The sequence below is a fragment of the Amblyomma maculatum genome, chromosome 4 (genome assembly GCF_055883805.1).
Source record: "Amblyomma maculatum isolate TAMU_Amacu chromosome 4, ASM5588380v1, whole genome shotgun sequence".
NCBI classification, from domain to species: Eukaryota; Metazoa; Arthropoda; class Arachnida; order Ixodida; family Ixodidae; genus Amblyomma; species Amblyomma maculatum.
In genome coordinates, this window is record NC_139347.1 from 42,268,166 (window position 1) to 42,291,441 (window position 23,276).

Consider the following 23,276-nt stretch of genomic DNA (forward strand, 5'->3'; position numbering starts at 1 on the left):
AAAGTAACCAAGTAGCATGACTGGTTGTGGCAGTCTATTGGAGTATATTCAAATCAATCCGGTCATATTTTTTGCAATTCTATGTACCGGGTGCGCGAGGTATTTGAGGATGCTTTTTTGGCTTCAGGCAGAGAATTCTCCAGCAAAGACAGACATATTTTCACCAAACTTTGGGAAATACTTCTCTTACTGTTTATTTTCACAATTACTCAATGAATCTGCCACCTGCATTAATAACAGATTCAAGTCTGCTTCGGGAACGGCTGCATGCACGGATCAGGTGGCCCTTAGAGATACTAGCTATTGAGTCGGCAATGGCGGCCTTCAGAGAGTTTTTTTGTATTATGCGGCCTTTTGTTGTCCTCCCTCTCAACGACGCCTCAGGCATAACAGTAGAGAGGATTCACATCTGGAGAACTAGGAGGCAAGTTGGTAGTGACGTGGTTATGGAATGTTGGCCAGCCAGCCACTCTTAGGTGACGCAGGTGGTGTGGGCGGGAGCCGAACCTTGCTGAAAGACATAAGGTCTTCCTTTCGAAACAGTATCAGTCCAGGGCTTCACAACAGTGGCAAGCACCTCCACGTACATGGCAGCAATAACGCGGAGTCCTTCTGCAAAAAAAGTGTGGTGGCATGACGTCACTGTCGTTACTGACAACTGCTAACGCCATCACGGATGACAGAAATTTTGTGTGCATCACTTGGCATCGCTTGGCTGAGTCGGGGACTTGGGTCCGATACAGACTTCAGTAGTTGCATTTTGATGTAGGCAAAAGATGAGGCATCCGTGTACTGTGCGATTTCAGTGCACATTAAAGAAACCCAAGTGGTCGATATTGTCCAGAGCCTTGCACTATAGCGTCCTTCATAGGTTGAGTCACTTTGGTATGTTAAACCCAATAAACAAACAAAACACCCTAGATGGCTAAGAGAGACCACCTACCCAAAACACTGTGCATGGTTACATTATTCCTTTGGAAACATTTTGCACCAAGAAATAGCATTTGTAATCCTCTTGATCTGGCCAAGTCAATTTAAGTACAGCTTTTGCTGTCAACATATTTAGTCGCAGTGAGGGTTTAAAGTCTGACTCCATCGGAGGGGGGTCTCTGGTGATTCGAGCACAGATGGAAAGAGAAATGAGGGAGAGAGAGAAAGCAGTTCGCAGCATATTTTATGCATATCTTTACAAAAAAATTTCTAAGGGATTTTTTTTTTTGCTCAGTTTGTAAGAAAGCCTTATACGAAGTGCAACACACTTTGCAGGTGTGCTCAACGGTATAAGAAGTAAAATATCTAAATATGAGTCAAATCATCATCATCATCAGCCTGACTATACCCACTGCAGGGCGAAGGCCTCTCCCATATTTCTCCACTTAACCCGGTTCTGTGCTAGCTGTGCTAGCACAGAACCTGTGTTCTGTGTTCAGAACAGTTCTGTGTTCTGTGCTAGCTACACGTTCCTTCCCTTGGAATCCAGTTTGTTACCCTAAGCGACCATCGGTTATCCTCTCTTCACACTACATGTCCTGCCCATGCCCATTTCTTCTTCTTAATTTCCACTGGAATGTCGGTAACCTGAGTTATTTCTCTGACCCACTCTGCACGCTTCCTATCTCTTAATGTTACCCTTACCATTTTTCGTTCCATAGCCCTCTGAGTTGTCCTCAACTTAAGTAGAACTCTCTTGGTTAGCCTCCACGTTTCAGCCCCATAGGTGAGCATCAAGCACGGTAATTCTGACGTATGTATATGATATTATTCATGAAACCACTGTGTTATACCATTTTTGAAAACATGGATAAAGGTAGCATCTCTTAACAGTCTTGACAAGCTGTTGAGACGGAGACATTGTAAAAGTAAAATATAAATGTCAATAAGGTTCTTGCAAGCAAAAATATGCTTTGAGTAAACTTTATACATAAACAGGAGTTTTAAAAGCACTGTAAAGAAAAAGTCAACAAAACGGAGGAAAACAAGTAGCAAAAGAAATGTGCAAGTGAACAAATAAAAATAAAATAAATGTTACAAGAACAAGGTTGGTCTCCTTGGCAGGTGACAAGTATACAACCTCCCAATTTTTGTAATATTATCGCTCGAGCGTCGACAGTACACTTGTTCAGCGCCTTTACACGGCACGAACATGCGAAATGGGCGAGAGTCGCTCGTCTTGCTTTGTACACTCATAGACTTAATTTCTGTTGACCTCACCGATTCGCACCACGAGGCACTGAGAACTGCCAACGCTCGTGCGATCATTTAAGAAATTCGGAAATTTTACACTCCCTAAGTTTAAAAGGGAAATAAGCGGGGTGATTACAGGTAGCGATTCCGAACTAAAACCATTGAATAAATGGAGTTAAACGATTGACAGCAGGGGTCTTATTCAAGGCAAAACAAAAGCACGAAACAGTATGTGGCGAAATAAGGTTGACTGCCGCAATCTTAAACAAAATATTTAAAGCTTCTTAAATCGCAGACATCTCTACTGTCAATCAAGCAAAGTCACCGAAGAAGAAACTGCCAAAATAAAGAGACTATACAAGATTTCCTAGCTGTCACACAGATTTAGAACGAGTCCAGAGTAAGGGCAGTAAAATTTCAACGAATTTCAGTCGTATCAAAGTCTTCGTCCTGTCGGTTGGTCGACGTGAAGCACCGCTTAACAGACACCAATGCACAGGAGCAACAACCTCTGAAGACAATGTTAGGACACGGCACAGGCCAAGAGGCTATGAATCCAAAACAATGGTTGAGTTTATTGTGTTCCGTTGCCTGCGCATGGGGCGGCCTCCATGCGCTCCCTCTTTTGTCGCGGGTAGAGCTACAACCGGCTCATGTAGCTGATGTGAACGAGCGGCATGCGGATGCCTAGAGGACGGCACGGCGATAATAGTCACTATGACAGCAAGTGGTCAAAGCGTCCAGAGAAGAAAGCAATACCTGTGTCCATCACGTGAAAGACCAGATAAAAGTCTCTACAGGAGCTTTCAAAAATTCTCTTCAGTCCAGACCTCTAGTTTTTGGGCTCGAGCTCGAGTCTCTAGTGCAGAGTGCCTTCCTGACAAAAGCCACGTCACGTCACATACCGATCAAGATTGAAACGTTGGAGCGGTGGACCTTAATGAATACGAGCGTTGACATCGTTACCGACGACGAACTCAAGGGCGTTATCATACTATTCATTCAGCTTTCAATATAATCCCTGAAGCCATGCTGGGCGTTCTCATTTATGGAAAATCTCTGGTCTAAGCGACCTATTTTGTCCTCGCCATAAAGAGCGTCCAGCTCAACAAGCCAGGTCGATGCATCCAACATCCGAATGTCTTGAATCAATTCCTTGTAAGTTGCTACATGCTGGTCAACATTGTTGCTGCAGGTGTTTCGAGAAGGCTACTTGGTCAAAGGTCATGTCCTCAAGTTATCAGCTAAGCTCTGGTAGAACTGCGCAGCGTTAATCGCACAGTAGCATTTTCAACCAGGGTGGAGTTGTACGCCTTTGAAGCACTTTGCTTTTACTGATTCACTTACTTGTAATGGCATTTTTCCTCTTCTCAGCTTTCTGGCTTCAAAAACTGCGCTTTGTCTTGCTACTAAGTTGCGTGCGTTGGGTAAGGTAATTTCAGGCCTCTGAAAGTTTAAGAAAGCTCGGAAAGTTTGACCAAGCAATTATAAAGAAGTGCAAAATTTTAGACAACTCTATTGAAGGCAGCCGTTCGGCCAGTCCTCTATACTGCGCTCTTTTTGGCATCTCGTGTTTGCTCTTCAGAACACTTCAAGAAGTGGTAACACAAAGCAGGGAACGACATCATCACTGCATTCACGGACCTGAAACTTGAAGCAACCTACCTAGTATCCAGAACCCTCCCTATGAGAGAGAGGGATGAGCTCAATTCCTTGGCGCAATTCCCCAACTCCCTGCGGTTTTTTGGAGAACTGCTGTACAAGCAATACAGCTTATCCATGAAGATCTTGAAGTAGTTTACAGTACCTTCAATGTCACGAACTGTGTCTCCAACAGCTAACTCCAGTCGTGCGCCGAACAGTGTCATGTGATGATGTTAGGAAACATATCCTCCAGAAGCTTAGCCACGTCCGAACGCTTCCCAAGCATCAAAGACGCCTGGTTACAAGCAAGCGCTATGAGTTTTCTTTAACACATCCACGCTTAAGCCACATTCTTGGAGGCACGTCAGCAGAGCATCCTTTATCCCAGTGGCTGTTCCATCTGTTACCTCCACAAGGTCGAGAAAAACAGTTTTCGGCTGCGCGTTGCGGAGGTCCGAGCGCAGGTACACAATCAGGACGGAGAACTTTCCGCTTCCTTCTATCAGTGCTTTGCAGAGGTTCTTTCACATTTCCTTTCCAATGTGGTCGACAATGCTTGCACAAGATACCTTCGTTTCCTAGGTCCTGCCTAGGTCCATGCCGTTGGCAGTTTGCACATCGATTTCATCGCTGAAATCATTGAAAGGACAGCAGTTTTTCACTTGTTTGTAAGCGATCCGAAAAATCTATGACTTCATGGCGCTCATTCAGCTGCTCCGAGAAAGCCCCTTCCAGCTTTCTTTTATTGGCTGTTCTCTCGATCTCAAGTGCTTTGAGGTGGGTGTCTGAGTTCCTGTGCTGGTAGAATTTCTTCCGCAGAGTTTTCTGCTACTTTTCTTTGCAGTCCCCAGATGCTTTGACTTTCCCGTTTGCCCATTCGGTGGCAATTCTAAGAAGCTGCCCGAACATTTAACCTTTGAGTATGACAGGCATTTCTGTCCACAAAGCTGAGCCATCTGTTTTCTTTCTGGAAGAACTCTCCTTGCTCAACGCTCCAGCATTTAGGCACGCTCGAAGCACTATCGGCACTAACGTCACCATCACTCGCTATCCGAGACGACCGAGAGTCAAACTTTTTAACTGCAGTTGTAGAGTCCGGTTGTTGTCTTCCATACAATGATTCACAGAAACAGTCCTCGGCACAGGGCTAAAAAGACTTGTTAACTTTTTGTTGAACTTTGTAGCCTTTTTAGAAATTTGGCATGATTACAAGGATAGACTCGCCATCGGCAAACACTTCACGACAACGGCAATCCAAGAAGGAAACGGCACACAGAAAGTTGTCTCCAGTGTTAAGCTCAGTGGGATGTACAACTTTCAAAGCAGCTGGGACTGTAACCACAGCTGTGAAAGCTCCCTCTTAAGGACAGAAACATGTCGAAAGCAAAAAGAAATCGGGAGATGACCCCAGTTTCCTTGCGGTTTCATTCCTTCAAACGGGGGCAGCAGATTGGCCGCGCGTGGGTGTTTATGTGTATGTGTGTGAGAGAGAGAGGCCTGCAGCGTCCACAGCCGGTTAGGCCATCGCTGTAGACACTAAGGCCTCCCAGACATTAGGGTTAGCACAGGTGTCGTGAGCAGGCGTCGCAGAGGCTGCGAGAAAAAGGACACTTGATCCTGCAGCTGTTCTAGAACGGGACCAGCAGGATGGGGAGGTGAGGGAAATAGGCATAGCAACCAGCCCAAGTTTCAAAAAGCTCACGCTGCCTGATTGCCTTCTGAGTATGGAGGAAGCAGAAAAAAAAAAAAGAGAACGAAAGTCATAGAAAGTCGATCTTCGACAGTTGGAGGACGGGTGTGTCAAAGAGGATTTTTCCGACCGCAGCTGCTCAGGGCAGCGCACGGCTGGCATGTTGCCGCGCACCGCCGCGCCGGCTGGACAGGCGACGAATATGTGTAGCAGTGCTGGCCAAAGGCGGTGTAGTTGTAGCTGTGACATGAGGGACGCCGAAAGAACAGTCGTTTGCCCAGAAAAGGTCATCCATCAAATTAGTGTACACTTTTCTTCTGTAAAGAACGGCGGTGGATGAGGACCCTGCTGGCGGATTCCTAGAGCTGAGAGCCATGCTGCTGCATAAGCCTATATCTTGCACCCGGCGCCCAAGGGCACATCGATCAGCGCTACTATAGAGTGTGTATGCATAATCCGCTGCCATGCGAAGTTTTTGTTTTTTGTTTTCAAGAAGTCTGGGTTCGCTATAGAAGTGGGGGCTAGCCTGTCATCGGCACAGAGGAGGCCGCAACTCACGCTTGCTTGTTTTGTACTTTGTTTATCGCATTCCATTTAGTGTGCTGTTTTGTTCGTGCGCCACATCTTGAAGCCAAGTGCCGCCACCCGATGCGCTTGCTCGTGTAGGCCGGGGCATGCCCCGGCTAACGAAAAGTTCTCCCTGCCTAGTACGAGCAGTGGCTTTAGTTACTTTATTTTTTCGTTTATTCTGCAACACACACATGGTGTATGCGTGTGTTAGGCGCAAGGCAGAAAAGCGGCAGTGTGTACAAGAATTTGGAGGGCGGATCTGCGTATGCCCGCCTTGCTTTTGAAAAGATGGTTGTTTTCAGATTCCTATTCACCAGTACCTAAATACAATGCAGGCAAGGGGAATCTCAGACCCCTCTTCAATATCGAAGAGGGGTCTGAAACCCACAGAGACTCCCCTGACTTTAAGTCCTGGTCACAGTAAAGACTCTGAATTAGCCGCGCTGTGAACTCTTGCAAGGGCCTGCATAAAACTTAATTTAGACACAACAATGCAGAGATACATAACTTCCCACCATGTTGTAATGAAATTGTGAAAATATGACAACAATACTCCCAAAAAAGCATTAAACAAATGAAATAACAGTGAGAAAACAAAGAAAAGTATTGCACTATGAAACCTTTACATTTATATTTTGTATACAGCAAACTCTTTTATATTCATGTCACATTACTATACAAGCACTGAGCAGCGCTGAAACCGAAACACCTTCCATGAGTGTAGACATTCTACATTTGAAAATGCTTAGGACTGGCGAGTGGCATCATGCGAAGTAAAATGAAATCACTGGAAAGGCACACCACAGGGGGTCAACTTGGAGTTCCCGACACCTCATGTACGGTTATGTCCAACATAGCCACCAAAACGCAACCATGTGCCAGGCCCTTTGTTGGGAAGTGATGCTTCCAAGAGAAGATTTCATCAGCATGTGCAGTACTACTTGCTTTGTACTTGCACTCTCGCTTTTTGTGCTTGGCCTAAATTTGAAAGCTGCAAAACATAAATTTGCCTGCAAGAGGTTTTCTATTTGCACCTGTGCAGTGGTGGCTAAGCATAAAAACCTAAAGTTTCTCAATCTTTTTAGCCTCATTAACATCTAAAACCTACAAAGGTTGAGAAACACTTCATACAGTAGGAATGATCTTAACTAAAGTGAGAAGGGGAATAATAATAATAATTAGTTCAAGGAAGGGAAAAGCGCAGTATCTGTCACACTTGTTCCATAAGAGAAGGGAGGAAGGTGAAAGTGGAAAGAGAGAAAGGGGAGCCATAGTGGAGGTCTCTGGAGTAATTTCGACCACCTGGGGATTTTTAACGTGCGCTGACATCGCACAGCACACGGACGCCTCAAATTGAAGTTTTTGGAGCTCACAAAACCTAAACAGCTTTACAAGAAACCTAGTTTGATATTTATACACAATACCAATTTCATACAGTAATATTTACAATACCTCCAGCCTGCACTATGCCAAACATAGCAGTGAACATCCTATGTGGGCAAGTGCCAAAGAGTCAAGCGTGGTGGAAGCCCCTTGCTCTCAGTTAAAACAAGTATGCTTGTATGGAAATGTTGCAACAAAGAAGGTAAGTAACATTTCGGATTGAGGATGCCTGCACACTCTGAAATGGGCTTGCACAATGCAAATAGTCTAGAGCTGCTACGCAAGTATTGCTGCATGGCACAATCAGTCCGAGCTGCTCTCATCGGTCCCTGAGTATGCACCCAACAGGCTCAGTCCTGTTGACGAAGACGGCCCTGGTTGTGCACTGTTTGAAGAACTGCTGGCCAGGGATGAATTCGTGCTGGTCCCCGAAGAACTTGACGCTCCCTTAGGTCGCACCAATCCAGCAAGTGCCAGCTTTGAAGAGCTGGCCTTTACTGACGAACCTGATGCTGCCCCTTGACTTACTGTCTTTCCCGGCTGTGTGCCATAGTCCTGAGCAAAGAACGGCCATTTTCACATTTGGGGCAGTGACCAACAGAATTCCGTCAATCAGCCTGACAAGATACAATACAGGGCTTAAAGCACAGATGCACACGTTCCTTAAAGAGACTTGGAGGACAAACTGGTGTTGCACTCTATCAATAAGCAACATCCAGTCGCATCAGCCACACCTTGGCCATTTATCCGCCACATGCCCGAACGACAATGCACCTCGATTCATTTTGGTAAGTGCAGCCATCAAGTGGAGTGATCTTACCGCGGACATCGGCGTTCATTCTAATTCAAGCCACCACTGAATAATTTTTCTGTTCATGAGGTAACCCTGTCAAGCCTACACCTCATGTAAAGCCCCTCACTCCTGGGGTCTTTGAAATATTGAAAATAAACAAATAAACTATGTTATCCTCACAAGGAGACTTCTTTCAACAAAAAAGGAGCTTTTACAAGATCGGAAAAAAAAATAAAAAATGAGTCACTGCCTCCGGTCAATTTCTTAAGTAAACCACAAGCAACAATACCAATTTTCAATTTTTGGCACAGATCACAGAAGCTAGGCTACATCTCACTTCACACGAAAACAATGGCAATCGGTATTTTTCTACGTAAATGTTGAGTCTGGGTCAGGTAGAGGGCAAAATATCTAAATTCAATTTTCACAGTGTCTTATGCTGCTGGACAAATGTCAATAGCCAGAAAAAAAAAACGGAATCTTTTTTCTTTCTTTTTTTTTTTTTTTTTTTTTATGAGAACAATATTTGCATGCAGTTATCCTCGGTCTCCCTTTAAAGCATTAAAGAACATTTTCGGTATTTTTTTTTTCTCGGTTAATAATTGCTAATATATATTTCTTAAGGTTTTGTATCGGAGTACAGTAGTTCATTTTTTAAAGCACTCATGATTTTTATTAAGTGATTAACTTTGAAATAAAACTAAAACTTGTCCATGTCCATAAGCCCAAAAGGGCTGCTTTGTTCGATGACACCATTCTTGGCACAAAAGCTTGCTTTTGTAATACACCAAAAGCAAATCTGAGCCATAAAAGCACTTGCAAAGATCAAGCTCAAATCCACGGTTCCTTCTTGTCTTCAAAAGTGCAAGTGTGAATTCCCAAGACAACATCAGTATTAATGACTCTATGTTTATCAATCGCTGCCACAAGGAAGGCCTGGTGCAGGCAATGGAGGCTAGGCCTTTATGGTTAAGAAATAAAAGGCAAAGCCAGCGTTGTGAGCAAGAGGGGTCCAGAAGGGGCAACAGCACAAGGCCGACCCATAACCTTGACAGAAAACTGCGTCGGAAATGCCAGTGCCAGACGTGACAAGGTATGAGAAAAGCAACAATGTTTACTTTGCAACAAAAGTTGTGGGGCCCCTTAAAGTTAGCTGCTAAACTTTCCTCAGCTCAATACTTAAAAAGAAAAAGATGTAACAGCGGTGTTCTACCATATATGCATGCAGTAGTCCCAACTACCTTACTTCAATTTTTATTTATAACAATATGGCACTTCATAACAGATTACATCAATTCAGTCCTAACAGTGCTAATCTCTAACTAATGAAAGGCTGGAACGATTTTTGGGAATTCAACTAGACACGAGCATTCAAATTCATGAAGGTTGTAAGTTAAAAACGCAAATTTGCTTTGCACGAGTTAAAGTGATGCAATTAGCTAATTGACAATCACCAGGTTTCTCTTAAGAGTAGCAGAATAATGCAGAGAAACTAGATGACATTGCTGCTTGTGATGTTTCAAATTTCCACAACCTTCACCTGTGTTCAACTGTGCATTGTCTGATGCCACCAAACAATGCCTCACAGCTTTAACCTTTAACCTCTGTTGGCGTTGGCTTTAGTCCCCCGCGAAAATGTTCCTGTGAGGCCACTGTGCTGGCTCTATAGATGACATCATCATTGGGATCCCTACTTAATGCTGTAGACTGCGGGGAAGCATAAACATTGAAGCAGCTTTGCTCAGCGATTAAGTCATCATTTTAAATGCTGGTGCAAAGCGTCTCGATATGCTTGGGAGGTTAAACCCTACAGACTAAATCAAGTTGATTTATACCAACTACCTATATTCATGTAAAGCAGGTACCAGCACCTTATGCAATGTTTTGTGTATGTTTTGTTGGGAGCTTTAAAGGGCAACTCCGGGGGTTTTTTGACATTCGAATATTCTAATAAAATTTTTACTGTAGATTCTCCTCTCCGTCCTGACGCATTCTACAAAATTTGGGCGCCGTACGATAATCCGTTCGCGCGCAACGCGACTTTAAAATATGCTGTTTTCATGGCTTAAGTTGAGACTATTTCTGCCGGCAACACTGAGTTTCTGACGTCACAAACAGTATACCGGCGTTACTGTCCACTTCCCGCATGATTATGAAATTGTGAGGCTTATATTGAACTACCTCAGACATTTTATGCAATGATTCATGATTTCCATAATTTATTTTCACCATCCAACGCACGTACGAGTGTTTCTCTAATACTGAGTGTGACGTCACCATTCCGTCACCTGGGACGTCGTTTCTGACCGTGAAAGCAGTTTCGGTTTCGATTTGCTGTTTTTTCATATTAAAAATACTTCTAATTAGAATTTCGAAAAACGGTTTTTTGTGTTCGAGTCAGGACGTGCCGAGGAATCTAATTCAACCAAAAACACAGAATGATGGAAAAACCACCGGAGTTGACCTTTAAAAAAATGCACCACAGAAACCTTGCTAAAATATGTGCATTAGCTTTTCTGCATATCAAAGATTGCAGTATAGGTGATGCTATCGTCTCAGCTATCACAAGTTATAGGGTCGAAAACATTATAAGCTCTACGTATTGTACACAATGCACTCCAGCCAGCAAATTTTATGAGCTTGTATCAAAATCGTGACCATGTCAGTGTCAACAAGACCTCACTGTATTTCCTGTAGTTTGGTTTCTTCCGCAAAAGTGAGCAGAATACCTAAAGTAGCAGCTTTTATGCATACAAGTTACTACTCTAGTCCATTTCAGTCACCACTGATGAGGGGACCAAACTGGTCGTGAAATGTTGAAACTCCCTTAGGGTTATGTAGACCATAATTCCTTTCATTCGCCCTGCCGCGGTGGTTCAGTGGTTAGGGCGCTCGACTACTGAGCCCGAGAATGTGGTTTCGAATCACAGCTGCGGCGGCAACTTTTTGGTGGAGGTGAAAAGCAAGGCGCTCGTGTGGTGTACAATGTCATTGCACGGTAAAGAACACCTAATGGTCGAAATTTCCGGAGCCCTCCACGACAACGTTTATCATAGCCTTGAGTCACTTTTGGACGTCAAACCCCATAAACCGTATCAAACCAATTCCTTTCACTCTAATAAACCAGCCCGAAGAAAACTTGACATTCTCTAGCCATTAGAAACCTTGTGGGTTTCCAGCAAGGATGGAATTTGAACCTGACACATCTCATATACGTGGGAGCTGTCCTCAAGCAAGACAGAACAGAACCAAGGAGAGAGCATGTCACCAAAACACATCTAAGTACATCTCGAAAAAAGAAAACGTACAGCATAATATCAAGACATGGGTGCCTTCACCTAGAGAAAAAAAAAAAACCAGTTTTTTTTTTCTCACCTCAGCAAGGATATCAGTGGGCTTTTCATAAGTTGTTCTTGGCTTCTTTGGCAGTTCTTCTCCGCTGTCCTCATCACTGCCTTCAATTATCCTCTTCACAGTACCACCTTCATTTTTTCCAAACACTGAGCTGAAATGAAACCTCACTATTTACCAACTGAAGTAACCAGCACAGCTGTCAAATCGGGTGCAAAAATGGAGCGTTATCCATTGTGGCCACACATATGTAAATAAGGTTCACAAGCCAGTGACGTCTTCATTTCTCTACTTAAGAAGGGCAACTAGCAAGAAACCTAGCGCACAACAGGACTGTTACTTAATGAAGGTTAGTGTTACTATGTGAAGGTTGAAAGTAGTTTTGTGTAATAACAATTTGATATAAAGCCAACTGTGGATCATCCCATAAACAGTAATAGCAGCATGCAATGGTAACCAGATATTATAACTATTATAAGAAAAAAAAAAAGCTTTTACATTGTATCACGGTTGATAGCTTATTCTTTTTTCACTACAGTGCAAGCTCGTTAAATCGAACCTCAATAATTCGAATTTTCGAATAATTCAAACTACACTACATGGCCCGGCCAAGCTCCATAAAGATCTGCATACAAAAAAGCCCTTAATTCGAACAAGAGTCGGTTCCGTTACGGATAATTCGAACTACGTGCCACCACGTCTGGGCAGCTTGACGCGCAGCACGTGGCAAAAAAATATACCTCAGCACAGTTTGAGGCTGCGAACGTCCAAAACTGGGACGTGTGAAACTAGGTAAAACCATGCAAGAATGGGTAAAGCCTAAATGGCGCCATGACCGGCGCGGTGGCCGGCTGCCTGCTCTCTCTTCCACGCAACCTCCGAAACTTGCAACTGAATACTTGTTAATTCGAGCCCTGTTAATTCGGAAGTACGGATAAGCACTGTCGGCGCGATTCCAGCCAATGCCCATAAAATTTCATGACTTTGGACGGAATGTTTTTTTGTTTTTTTTTTTTTGCCAGAGTCGTTTATCCTTCCAACCATCAGTAGTCAACAAAAGCACACGGGTCAGCTGCGATCATGACGCTGGCTTTTAGCATCGTTCCCTTCAAAAGGTGTTTGCCGCTATCGAGCGCCGCCGCAATCACCCACGGCATGCACGCATGGCATGATAAAGCGAACATACAGAAAACGAGGCTTGCACAGCCGGACAAGCGCTGGCACTCTTCCAAGTTCACTTCCCCCCTTGCTAGAGCTAGCGTCAAAAGGTAAACACACCGTGATGTTATCACTGCACAGCATCTTGGCGCACTGGCGAGAAATGCGTTATGGACCGTGACGGCGCGAAACAGAGGGACGCGCTAACGACTGACGCCTGCTTTTTTTTAATTCTTAGCTAAAATCGGGAGTGGGTGGGCTCATTATGTGAATGGGTTCGTTACGCGAGTAAACAGGATAAATTTACTGTGATGTAAACGGTTCTCGTCAGTTTTTTTTCGGCCATTTGGTAATTCAAACATCGAATAATTCGAACTTTTTCCCGGTCCCGTGAAGTTTGAATTAACGAGGTTTTATTGTACAATTTCGTACAGACATATTGAACTTGCATACAAAATCCAATGCAAAAGTATAGTACCACTGTTCACATTTGCTAAATTCACATTGAGTGGAAACATTGAGTGGAAAATTTTATATATCAGTAGGTCATACCCCTAAGAGTGGTGCTTCTCCCAAAGACACGCTTTAATAACTTTTCACACAGGAAGACAAGTTGGCTACATGACCTGAGAACTTCCTGCCAGCGCTAGCAAACTGTCTCATATGATGAACGCAGCACAATCTTTGAGGCAGCCTCTTAATTGTACTTCAGTTTCACCGTCACATCACTGCTATGCAGTAAAGCCAACCTAGTAAACAAAGGCTTAGCAGTGGCCCTCACCTCGTATGCTTCACTTGCTTTGCTGCCGAAGACATTGTAATGTGTACCTTAATTAAATAAGATTTTTCTGTTCATAACGTACTGGTAATAGGATTGGATGTGAATAGGAACTGGCTGGTTATAAAGCACCGCCCGGCGCAACTTCCATGCAAAGCAAGGAATGCCTAACAATGCCTACTCAGTGGTGCATATTGTGTCCCTAATATCAATACTATGTATTCTCGCTTTTGCAGATAAGCTAGCCAGAGCTATATTTTTTGTTACCAAGTTAATGCACTACTCTAAGATATCTCCTTTGAGTTCCATACATTCAGGTTTGACTGCACTACATACTGAGCAAATATCATTGTTTCCTCATTCTCTAAGCAACTACAATCCAACACACTGCTTGGTTGCAAAGCTTCTAATAAAAAGAAGTATACCTTACAGCGTCCTTGATGTCAGAGCTGTACTATGCTGAATAAGCTCACAAGAAATGACAAAAAAAAAAGTAAAACGACTTAAGTGCAATCAAATAACTGTCAACAAATTTGAAGCAACTAGTATAATGTACTGAACTCATAACTGCCAAATAATCATTTCCTGCACATCGATGACAACCCTAACTGCATTCCTGCCAAGCTAACACTCCACTCCATTCAGAGAAAGTATGCTTAAAGGGCCACTGTCCAGGGTATGACTTTTTAAGCAAAGGAGCCCAATGCTTCAATCAGGTACCGGAGATAGTCTGTGCAAAATTCTACAGCGACACGAGCGCCGCAAAGCCATAAAAATACAAATCAAAGTTCTCTCATCCTCCCCTTCGGGAAACCAGCTTCCCCGTTCTCTACGAGCCGCCAGGCTGATGTCAGGGTAGCGACGACATCCAATTGGTCCGTGTCGCTGACTGACGGGTGAAGGATGGGCGTACACGACTAATTATGTCCGCCGCTCCCTTGCCCGTTTCGTTTTCAGGCAAGCAGAGTACCACACCCCACCTCCCGCCAAACGCGAAGGAGGAGGGGGAATTTGTCTTGCGGAGGCTAGACGACCGGGCAGGAGAGTGAAAAACCTTTGCAAGGGTACGGGAGGAGAGAAACGCGACAGATTCAGGTGATTGCGGTGTCTGTAACTGCGGTTATTAATTACTCTTTTCAAAAACATTTTGCGGCCTTGTGTTCTGGGGGCAAAGCCTCACAGTCGCCGGGGAAGAAAACATTTTCGACCGGAGGGTGGACAGTAGGCCTTTAAGCCACACGGCACACAAAGCCAATGTTGATGTGCCCACCTCTGCTAACGTGCACAATATTTCCACCACAACATAGGCCTCCTCTATGTAGCGGCAGCGTTCACAACAACTAATCCAATCCCATTCTATTTTGTGGCATTTACACCAGTGTACAGGTGACGTTCAAGTAATAACGGCCCGTCGAAAACTTAATACACCTAGAATAGATGTTTCCAGTACAAGTGAATGGGTGCAGCACAAATAGAGTGGTTCCGCTTACGCAATGAATTTCTCGTCGTCCTCCTCCTGCTTCTTCAGCATTGCTTCCCGGTCAGCAGCATACCGTCCCAGCATAGCATCAAAATTGACATTTGCCTGCCGCTTGTTCAGATCCTTTAAGTCTTCCAAGGCCTCAATAAGGTCCATCTCTTGCTTAGAAGCCTTTGTTCGCTTCTCCAGCAGCTGCAAATATGACTGCCTTTCAGAATCCGCAGACAAGGACTTCAAGTTACCCACTAGTGTTTTCACAGAGTGGCTGCGGCAGAAAAAAAGAATATACCTGTAAAATAAGCTTCATGCTAAAATGCAAGCTAAAGCTAGTTTACCGCCTTCAGCCAACCCACTGTACGAAATGCTAGTAGCACTGCAAGAATGAATGCACGAGCTTGTCCTAGATATGCATGAGCCTGTCTCTAGGACAACAGTAGAGGAAAAAGAATTTAGCTAGCAAAACCAGGCAGCGTTGAATAAGGTGGTAGACGAGAACTTCATCCTAACAAGTTGGCTCCACACCTACCTACTGCAAAAGCAAATTCATAACAATAGATTTCATTCCATCAAAGTTTATACCTACTGTTTTCATTAACGTGAAGTCTGAAGTCTACGTTCTACTACGGCACAAAAATTTTCCTTCTTTACACCATATCAGCCTAAACTTAAGCCGATCATGACACCAAAACTGATACTAGCCATGGAGCTACATCGAAAAAAAAAATTAGGGGGAAAAGTAGCACAGACACATCACACTTGAATCACAGCTTAAGATTGTTCACTCTAGTTAAAAGAACAAGCAATAAAAAAAAGAAAGCAGGGTGTTTCCATATAAGATTGAACAAAGCATGGTCGGTCGACCTTTTATATTTATATAAGAATTTTATATATTGTTGCCTAATGACTGGAAAGAAGAGATCTGCCATTGGTTTTGCTGCTAAAAAATGTTTTGAGGCACAGGGAATTAATAATGACGAAGAGGTGGAGTGCCGTGCTTATTTTCTTTACTGTTTTGGCCAACTTTGGTTATGAACTACACAAAATATATTAATGTTATGTAGCTAAAGTTGGCTGACTAAATATAAAGCGTGTTTTTATTTCTATTCAGATAATTTTCGCTTTTCTGGGTAGCCTAGATGTCTAGATTTCTCAAAATCGGCCTACAAAACGAAATTTCACCTACTTTGCAGGCCTTTATCTCAAAAAAAGTTTACGGTAGAGCCGCAATAATTCCACGCTATGTTCTCAACATACTTGTCTATCAAACCGCTAAACCTCATATTTATATAACGTTTGAATAGAGGTAACATCGTGCTGATTTCAAGAAAACAGCTAACAATGAAGATTTCTGAGGACAATTTAAAAATAAAATTATATTTTTCAAACTTTGTCTCAACTTTGTTTCATGGCTACTGCATGTGTGTTTCCCACTTCTGCGTGTACTGCACCCATAATGCTTTCCACTATATTTTTTATGACTAGGCTTCCCTCCCAGCCGCGGCGCTGCCTTCTTCCTCCATGTTCGGCCCGCACCTGCGAAGTATTTTCCGCTCCCCGCGTGCCAGCAATCACGAAGTCCCCTCTCGCGTCATAGTGTGCGACACTCTACCCTACTACGTAGGAGGAGAAAACCAGTTTGAATTTGACCGGCAGGAACAAAAAAAAACCTCAACTTTTTATCGCAATATTTCAGCAATAATTTGATTTTTTGCTGCTGGATATGCGGCGACAATGTCACGAAATGCCATTTATTAGATTTTGATAGCATATTTAGGTGTCCTTAGTGTCCCTTTAAAACTCAACATTGGAACTTGCAGCAATGGCGTCTCTTCTATTTGCATGTTTTTTAACTTACCTGCCATAGGCAAAGGTGTCTGTATTTGTGAGCAAAAATTAATTCGATTCTCTTTCAGAAGTAATACCTCCAGATCCATAGCTAGCCCTGGACATGCGGGCTCTCACATTACAAGATTTTTTTCAGAGAACATGTTACTGTAACTGCTGTTATACACTCCTATCACAACACACAATGAGCTCCCCTGGCATCACCTCCCCCAAATTGCAAAATGATAACTGAAGCTTGGAAAGCACGAAACCAATACATAATGCACTCTAGGCCTGCATGAATGATGAGGCTCCACTGGAGCCCGTGTGCCAACCTTTGTTCACTGTTCAATAGGCATTCGATTTGCCAGTTCGTCTTTGGCAATTTTAGAGCACGCATGTTACAATATGTGAGCTGCACGGTGGTTGCACTTCAGCTCTCTGCCCACTCTTCAAAATTTTATAATATAGAACAATCAAAATCTTAGAAATCTCAGTATGCAATTTTTTTTACACTCTGAGAGAGATTACAGTGCTGCACACTCATGCATTGAAGAATAAAATTCTATCAGTGCTTGCACAGGCAGATTACTGTCAAGCGAACATAGATTCCATTGATATAAGGTTTACATGCCATTGCTCATCAAATATGATTCCTCACATTCACACTTTTTGCAAGGTCATTTAACCGAGCAGTGATATATATATTTCAACGCTTATTTAGTACTCCTTTCTTGTTCTCTACCTCAGTACTGGCACCAAATAGCAGCAAAACTGGGCAAAGAGATTGCAGTAGCTGGGGCAAACAAGTAAACAGCAGCAGGTGTCTGGTCCCATGCCACTCGCAGCATTACAGATCTAGTAGTAAAAGTCATGAGCCTGGATAGGCATGCCAGAGCCTGCAACAGCCTGCACAAGCCAGCAGTTTTTAAGAAGGGCATCGTAGTTACAGGAGTTTCCCACTTACCCTTCCAAACTGCAAACAAAGCTATGACCAAAAATAGAAGAATTTAAATACCTTCATAGGATTATTCTTTTCCTCTTCTTCCTCCTCTTTGGCTTCACGTTCAGCTGCCTCTTCAGCCAACTTGAGAGCCTGAAAGTTCCTAGTGGCACCATGCTCCACAATGTAGTCGGAATTTGCTGGGTCTGTCTAGTGAAAGGCGAAAAACAGATCAGCCAGTGATCCCATGAGCATGGCTGTCACACATCAATTCCAGTCACTGAGAAATATGAAGCTGATGAAACATTTACCAGTATCAGCTCTGAAACATACAAGCCCCATAAAGGAAAGCACTGAAAAATCTGACTTTAAAGGGCTGAAAAAAAATTGTGTTACATAATTCCGGAGAGCACTAAATAGGATAACGGACCTCCACATTATTCCTGTCAAGCAAACATGAACGAGCACGAGTTCAATAATCTTCAGTCAGCTGCAGCCATTCCATTAAAGAAGCTATAAGAGTTGCAAGAGCTTTGACATCCATAACATGCTTCAAATCCAAGATGGCAATTATAATAACAAAAAAAAAAACACGGTTTGAAGTTCAACATGACTGTAACAACATTAAAATGAATTGCATGTCACCTTCATGAGGTGCATATAGGGTCATTCCATGCGAAACGTCCCAGGCCCGAAAAGCGACCATTACCAATTCTCTTGAAAAAAATTGGGGCAATTGTCAATCGTGTGAATACATTTTTGTTAAAATAATTTGGCGAAGAAAAATTTTTTTTTCACGTAAGCGACTTTCGAAGTTTTTGCGAACACGCAAAAGCTACTTGCAGTTGAATATTTTTAAATCATGTGCAAAAGCAGTTACAATAACAAATTTATTTTATATTATCACATATATGTTTTTCCTTAATGTAACTTCATTACTGCCCCCATATAAGGCTATTTGTGTCTCCTTGATTCAATCAAGAACCGAAAAATTGTGCGTTTTCAGTGTTTATTATCATGAACTTCGTTCATGTTTCAGACACAATAATTTTTTGAATCGTTCATCTTTTGGTAGAGTTGATGCCAAAAATAGTTTCAACTTTCTTTAAGAAGTACTTTTTGGGAAAATCAATCCCAAAGTTGGCAAAAAGCGACTTTGTTGTTGAATTGAGAGGTAAATAAGCCTAAAGGCCCTCAAGATAAAAATGCGTGACATAGCTTATTAAACGTACAAACTTCACAGCTTACAATCCAGAACCTTTTGCTCGAGTAAATTTTGTCTGATGCGAGAAATATATTTTTGAAGTTCACAACCAGTGTCACTGGTCACCACTGGATAACACTTGTGCGGCGCCCACCTTTTCTTGGGACGCCAGCTTACTTTAGCTCTTTCCCAAGCCAACTTTCTCAATTAGCTGATGCCAACAAAAAATCATCTTCAACGATCCACTTTCCAGAGTTTCACATTCATTTTTAGCCTCGGCCTGGTCAGAAATGCAAAGAAAGCATTGACGTGACGCTCATTGTGTGACAGTTAGTCAACTTTGCAGAGACAGAAGAATCACGTGGATATTTTTTTTTCCTGTCTCACAGCAGAGCGAAATGATGGCTCGAACTTGCCCAAGGACACGTATACAAGGGCAAACCTATAAACAGGACATTTCACTACATTCGTCTTCTCTGCCTTCTGTTTTCTTATCCTCTCATCTGTTCAACATTTGAATTTTTCGTTTCAGATTAAGACAACCTGTTATTCACGGCTGTTCCTTTACTTGAATTTCTTGAGCGTTTGAGCTTGACGGGACGGCAACATGAAGTTTTGAAGACGTTACTGGCCTGAAGTCGTGGATCTTTCGCATTCCTTTCACTGCGATTGTCAAGGCAAATCTGGAAGCTAGTTCTGTTTTTTTTTTATTGTAGTTCTGCGTTTGGCCCTAAGGTTACTGTACTTTTCTTTACATTTGTCCACACAAACAGATCATCTGGTGATCCCTATCTGTACACGAATATTTGACCCTTTTAATTCAGCATGCCTTTTTCAGACCACGTGGTAAAATTTCAATTGAGAGGACGGAAATTAGTAGTGGCCTTTAAGTTGAACTGCACAGTATTTTGAACTCTTAATTTAACTCTATCAACTTTTTTTCTTGCCTTCATACTGCGAAGTAAGCGATGCAGGTGGACCTGGTACTGCAAACTGCCGCTCATCTTCCATTTTCAGTGTGCCGAGAAGCGTTCCTGTCTTCTGTACTCCATATGTCTGTTTTATGTGAATCTGCTTGTGAGCCTTCCAGGTTGAAAATAGTTTAAAGCGCTGCCCACGACTGCCTTTTCTCTCTGTCGAGTGATGACTTGCGAAAGCTGCTTCAAGCTGGCAAGCGCGGTTAGACTGAGGATGTGACAGAGTAATGCTGATGCTGCGCATTAATGGAGCATAATAATACGCTTCGAAGAGTATGGGCTAGGGTTGGCGCTTAGCGGCAAGAATCAGGCACATGCATGACCCGTGTTAAGCTCAGCTTTTTTATGCACAAAACAATGAATCAGCGCCATGCAGAATGTCTCTCGAGTCTGATTATTCTCCTGTCTAGATGAAGATCTCACATCGTTCACGGTTTAGTTTGTTCACACAATTTTATATTATTAAAATGCTATTACAGTGTAAAAACATAGCAATAGAGTAGATGGGGATTGCTATGCCATCTTTTGCTCAGAAAGCATCATTTACCCACATAAATTATATTGAGAGTTTATAAGCCTTTTGAAATTGAGCTGTGCCGCATATTTTTTATGCAGAAAAAGCACTGTTCAGCAGTGCCGAGCAATGGCACTGATTTTGAAGTTCAAAAGTTTTTTTCTTGGGTCAGACACAATTTACTCGTGCAACAGGTTCTAGATTGTAAGCTCAGAAGTTTGTGTGTTTAATGAGCTATGTCACGCATTTTTATCTCGAAGGCCTTTAGGCCTAATTTACGTCTCAATTTAACAAAATGGTCGCTTTTTGCCAACTTTGCGACTGATTTTCTCAAAACGTGCTCGTTAAAAAAAGTTCAATTTATTTTTGGCATTAACTCTATTAAAAGGTGAACGCTAAAATTTATCATGACTGCAACATGAACGAAGTTCATGATAAATACTGAAAACACACAATTTTTCGCTTCCTTATTGAATCAAGGAGACGCAGAATAGCCTTATATGGAGGCAGTAATGAAGTTACATTAAGGAACAACATATATGCGATAATATAAAATAGAATTTGTTACTGTATCTGCTTTCTAACCTGATTTAAAAATATTTAACTGCAAGCAACTTTTGTGTGTTCGCAAAAACTTCGAAAGTCGCTTACATGAAGATAAAATTTTTCTTCGCCAAATTATTTTAACAAAACTGTATTCACACGATCGACAATTGCACCAATTGTTTTCAAGGAAATTGGTAATGGTTGGTTTTGGGGCCCGGGACGTTTCGCATGGAATGACCCTATAGGGACATGATCTCTTGTGCAACTAGGTGGCCCAAGCTGTTACAATGTGCTAAGCCATAGGTCTGGCCTAGGGTATCCACGCAGATGCAGTGCTGACAATGCAAGCAGTGACAGCTCAGCTGGCATCACATCGCCCGAATGGAAACCCGCCACGGCAGAGGAGTTAACCTACCTGCCACACTCCCAACGTCCACAGAACTCAACCATCGGTGAAAACTCGGAAGCTTTCCCATAACTGCTACAAACCACTTGCCAGCCTATATCATCAGTGAGGCGACCAAAAATGGCATTCTCCTCTCCTTGGTTTAGACCTGACATCCCTACCCAGCAAGGAATCTTACCGCCACTGCCCTTCAGGAGAGTCCAGATGACATAAACATTCTTAACTTTTTGGCATAGTAGCATCCCTACTTAGAAAGACTGGGAATACTGGTGGGACTATAAATAACTTTGCATATGCACACACAACAACACAACAGGGCAGAGAGAGGAGCTGGTTGGTGAAAGTTCATTCTCGAAAATAAAAGCTCTAACAGGAAAACCACAAGGCTTGTCACAAAGCAAAGTTATGGCTACACTGCACCAAAATAATAAACCTAAACAAAGATAAGATGAAACAGCCAACAGCCACGGACATAAAGAAAAGCATAGGGATTCTCTCTATTTTTGTGTGCGTGTGTGTGTGTTAAACAATGCTAAGTAATAATGTAATAGTAGAGCTAATTGATTGCAAAGTAGAAGAAAAAGCTACCATATGTCGACCCATGCGTTGCTTGTTTTTTCTAATTACCTCCATGATTACGTTATTACTTCACAATGAGCACACACGCACACACAAAAAAAAAGTTCCCTATGCTTTTCTTTGTGTCAGTGGCTGTTTGCTCTCTCTTCTTAGGTATTTTGTAACAAAGCCCCTCATTTCCCCAAACTCAAACATGGAACTTTCGTTCAAAAAGATGTTGCAGCAGTCAACAGTCAACACGTTTTTTCCTGCGCTTGTTCTTGCACTGAACAATTTTTTTCCATCTGATTTCAGTTAGATTCAGCTGAAAAGTTGTTCCTTAAATAGGTTTGACCACTTAGGACTTTCACGTTTGGTACTCCAAACTTAACTATCGTTTCATTTCATTGTAATATGACTATTTCATGAAAAAGGCAATGAGATGAGAGGCTCGTTTAGATAAATGTAAAACAGTGAAATGGTTTCAATGAGTGCTGGCTTCTTTGATATGTCGCGACTACTTACATAGGCTGCATGTTTTCAAAGCAAAAAAATTCACTTTCTAGAAAATATCAAAATGCTCATCTCGATGAAAAGGTGGCAGTAGATTTGCCATTTATTGCACTTGGATCCTCGAGTGCATTACCACGTAATGTACTGTACCTTGAACGTCACTTCAGCAAGGCAGCGCGGGCACTTGATGTAGAAACGGAATACTTTTATTCCAAGGTAATCCTCGTTTTGGACAGTTTCTTTTCGTGCGTTGAATTTCTTTCCCTTGTAAATATATTCACCACATGTCTTGCACCTGCAATTGATGATAACAAGCCGTTTCAGAGCAATGTTTCGAACATGCTGTCTCTCAACATTACCTCATATTGCAAGGAGCCATCAAACGAACCGTATACTGTCGGTCCTTCGGAAGCCTAAGTCTAGGTATTTTTAATGGATCAAAGTCCGGGGGGTAGTATTTCTGTAGAGAGAGCATGCAAAATAATTCTGAAGCACTGTGAGCACTAAGAAAAACAAGTGGAAATATCGGCCATTGCCCAAGGCTACTTACGTTTAAAACTTTCCTCTCAGACATTGTTACGAAGGTTAGCTAGTCAAAAGTGAAGGCAGAGAAATCGCAGATCGCATTCAACGAAGGCACTCCGCGAAATATGAATCGCTGCCTGTATCGCACTGCAACGAAACCTCAAGATGCCTCAAAACGCCGATCGACCACAACGCGTACAATTGATGCACTAGTACTACTGCTTCTACCACTACT

The 23,276-nt window shown here is 42.6% G+C and overlaps 1 protein-coding gene across 1 annotated transcript; it reads right to left on the reverse strand.

Moving 5' to 3' along the window:
- Positions 1-634: 634 nt before the first annotated feature.
- On the reverse strand, positions 635-23,264 carry LOC146190837 (splicing factor YJU2). The gene is made up of 7 exons (XM_084601210.1): positions 23,067-23,264; positions 22,876-22,976; positions 22,667-22,811; positions 17,874-18,008; positions 15,042-15,223; positions 11,640-11,769; positions 635-8,026 (listed from the first exon to the last, which is right to left on the reverse strand). Exons 1-7 carry the CDS (start codon positions 23,088-23,090, stop codon positions 7,775-7,777), a joined length of 969 nt encoding a protein of 322 aa, XP_084457336.1. The 5' UTR covers positions 23,091-23,264; the 3' UTR covers positions 635-7,774.
- Between the last annotated feature and the right edge of the window lie 12 nt (positions 23,265-23,276).

Excerpts from the sequence above, each read along its gene's own strand:
- LOC146190837 (XM_084601210.1), bottom strand. The coding sequence starts at position 23,090 with ATGTCTGAGAGGAAAGTTTTAAAC. Across the intron at positions 18,009-22,666 it reads TTGCTGAAGTGACGTTCAAG|ACAGACCCAGCAAATTCCGA; the intron begins GTACAGTACATT and ends GCCTTTCACTAG. Across the intron at positions 8,027-11,639 it reads CCACTGATATCCTTGCTGAG|GACTATGGCACACAGCCGGG; the intron begins GTGAGAAAAAAA and ends TTCTTTGCTCAG.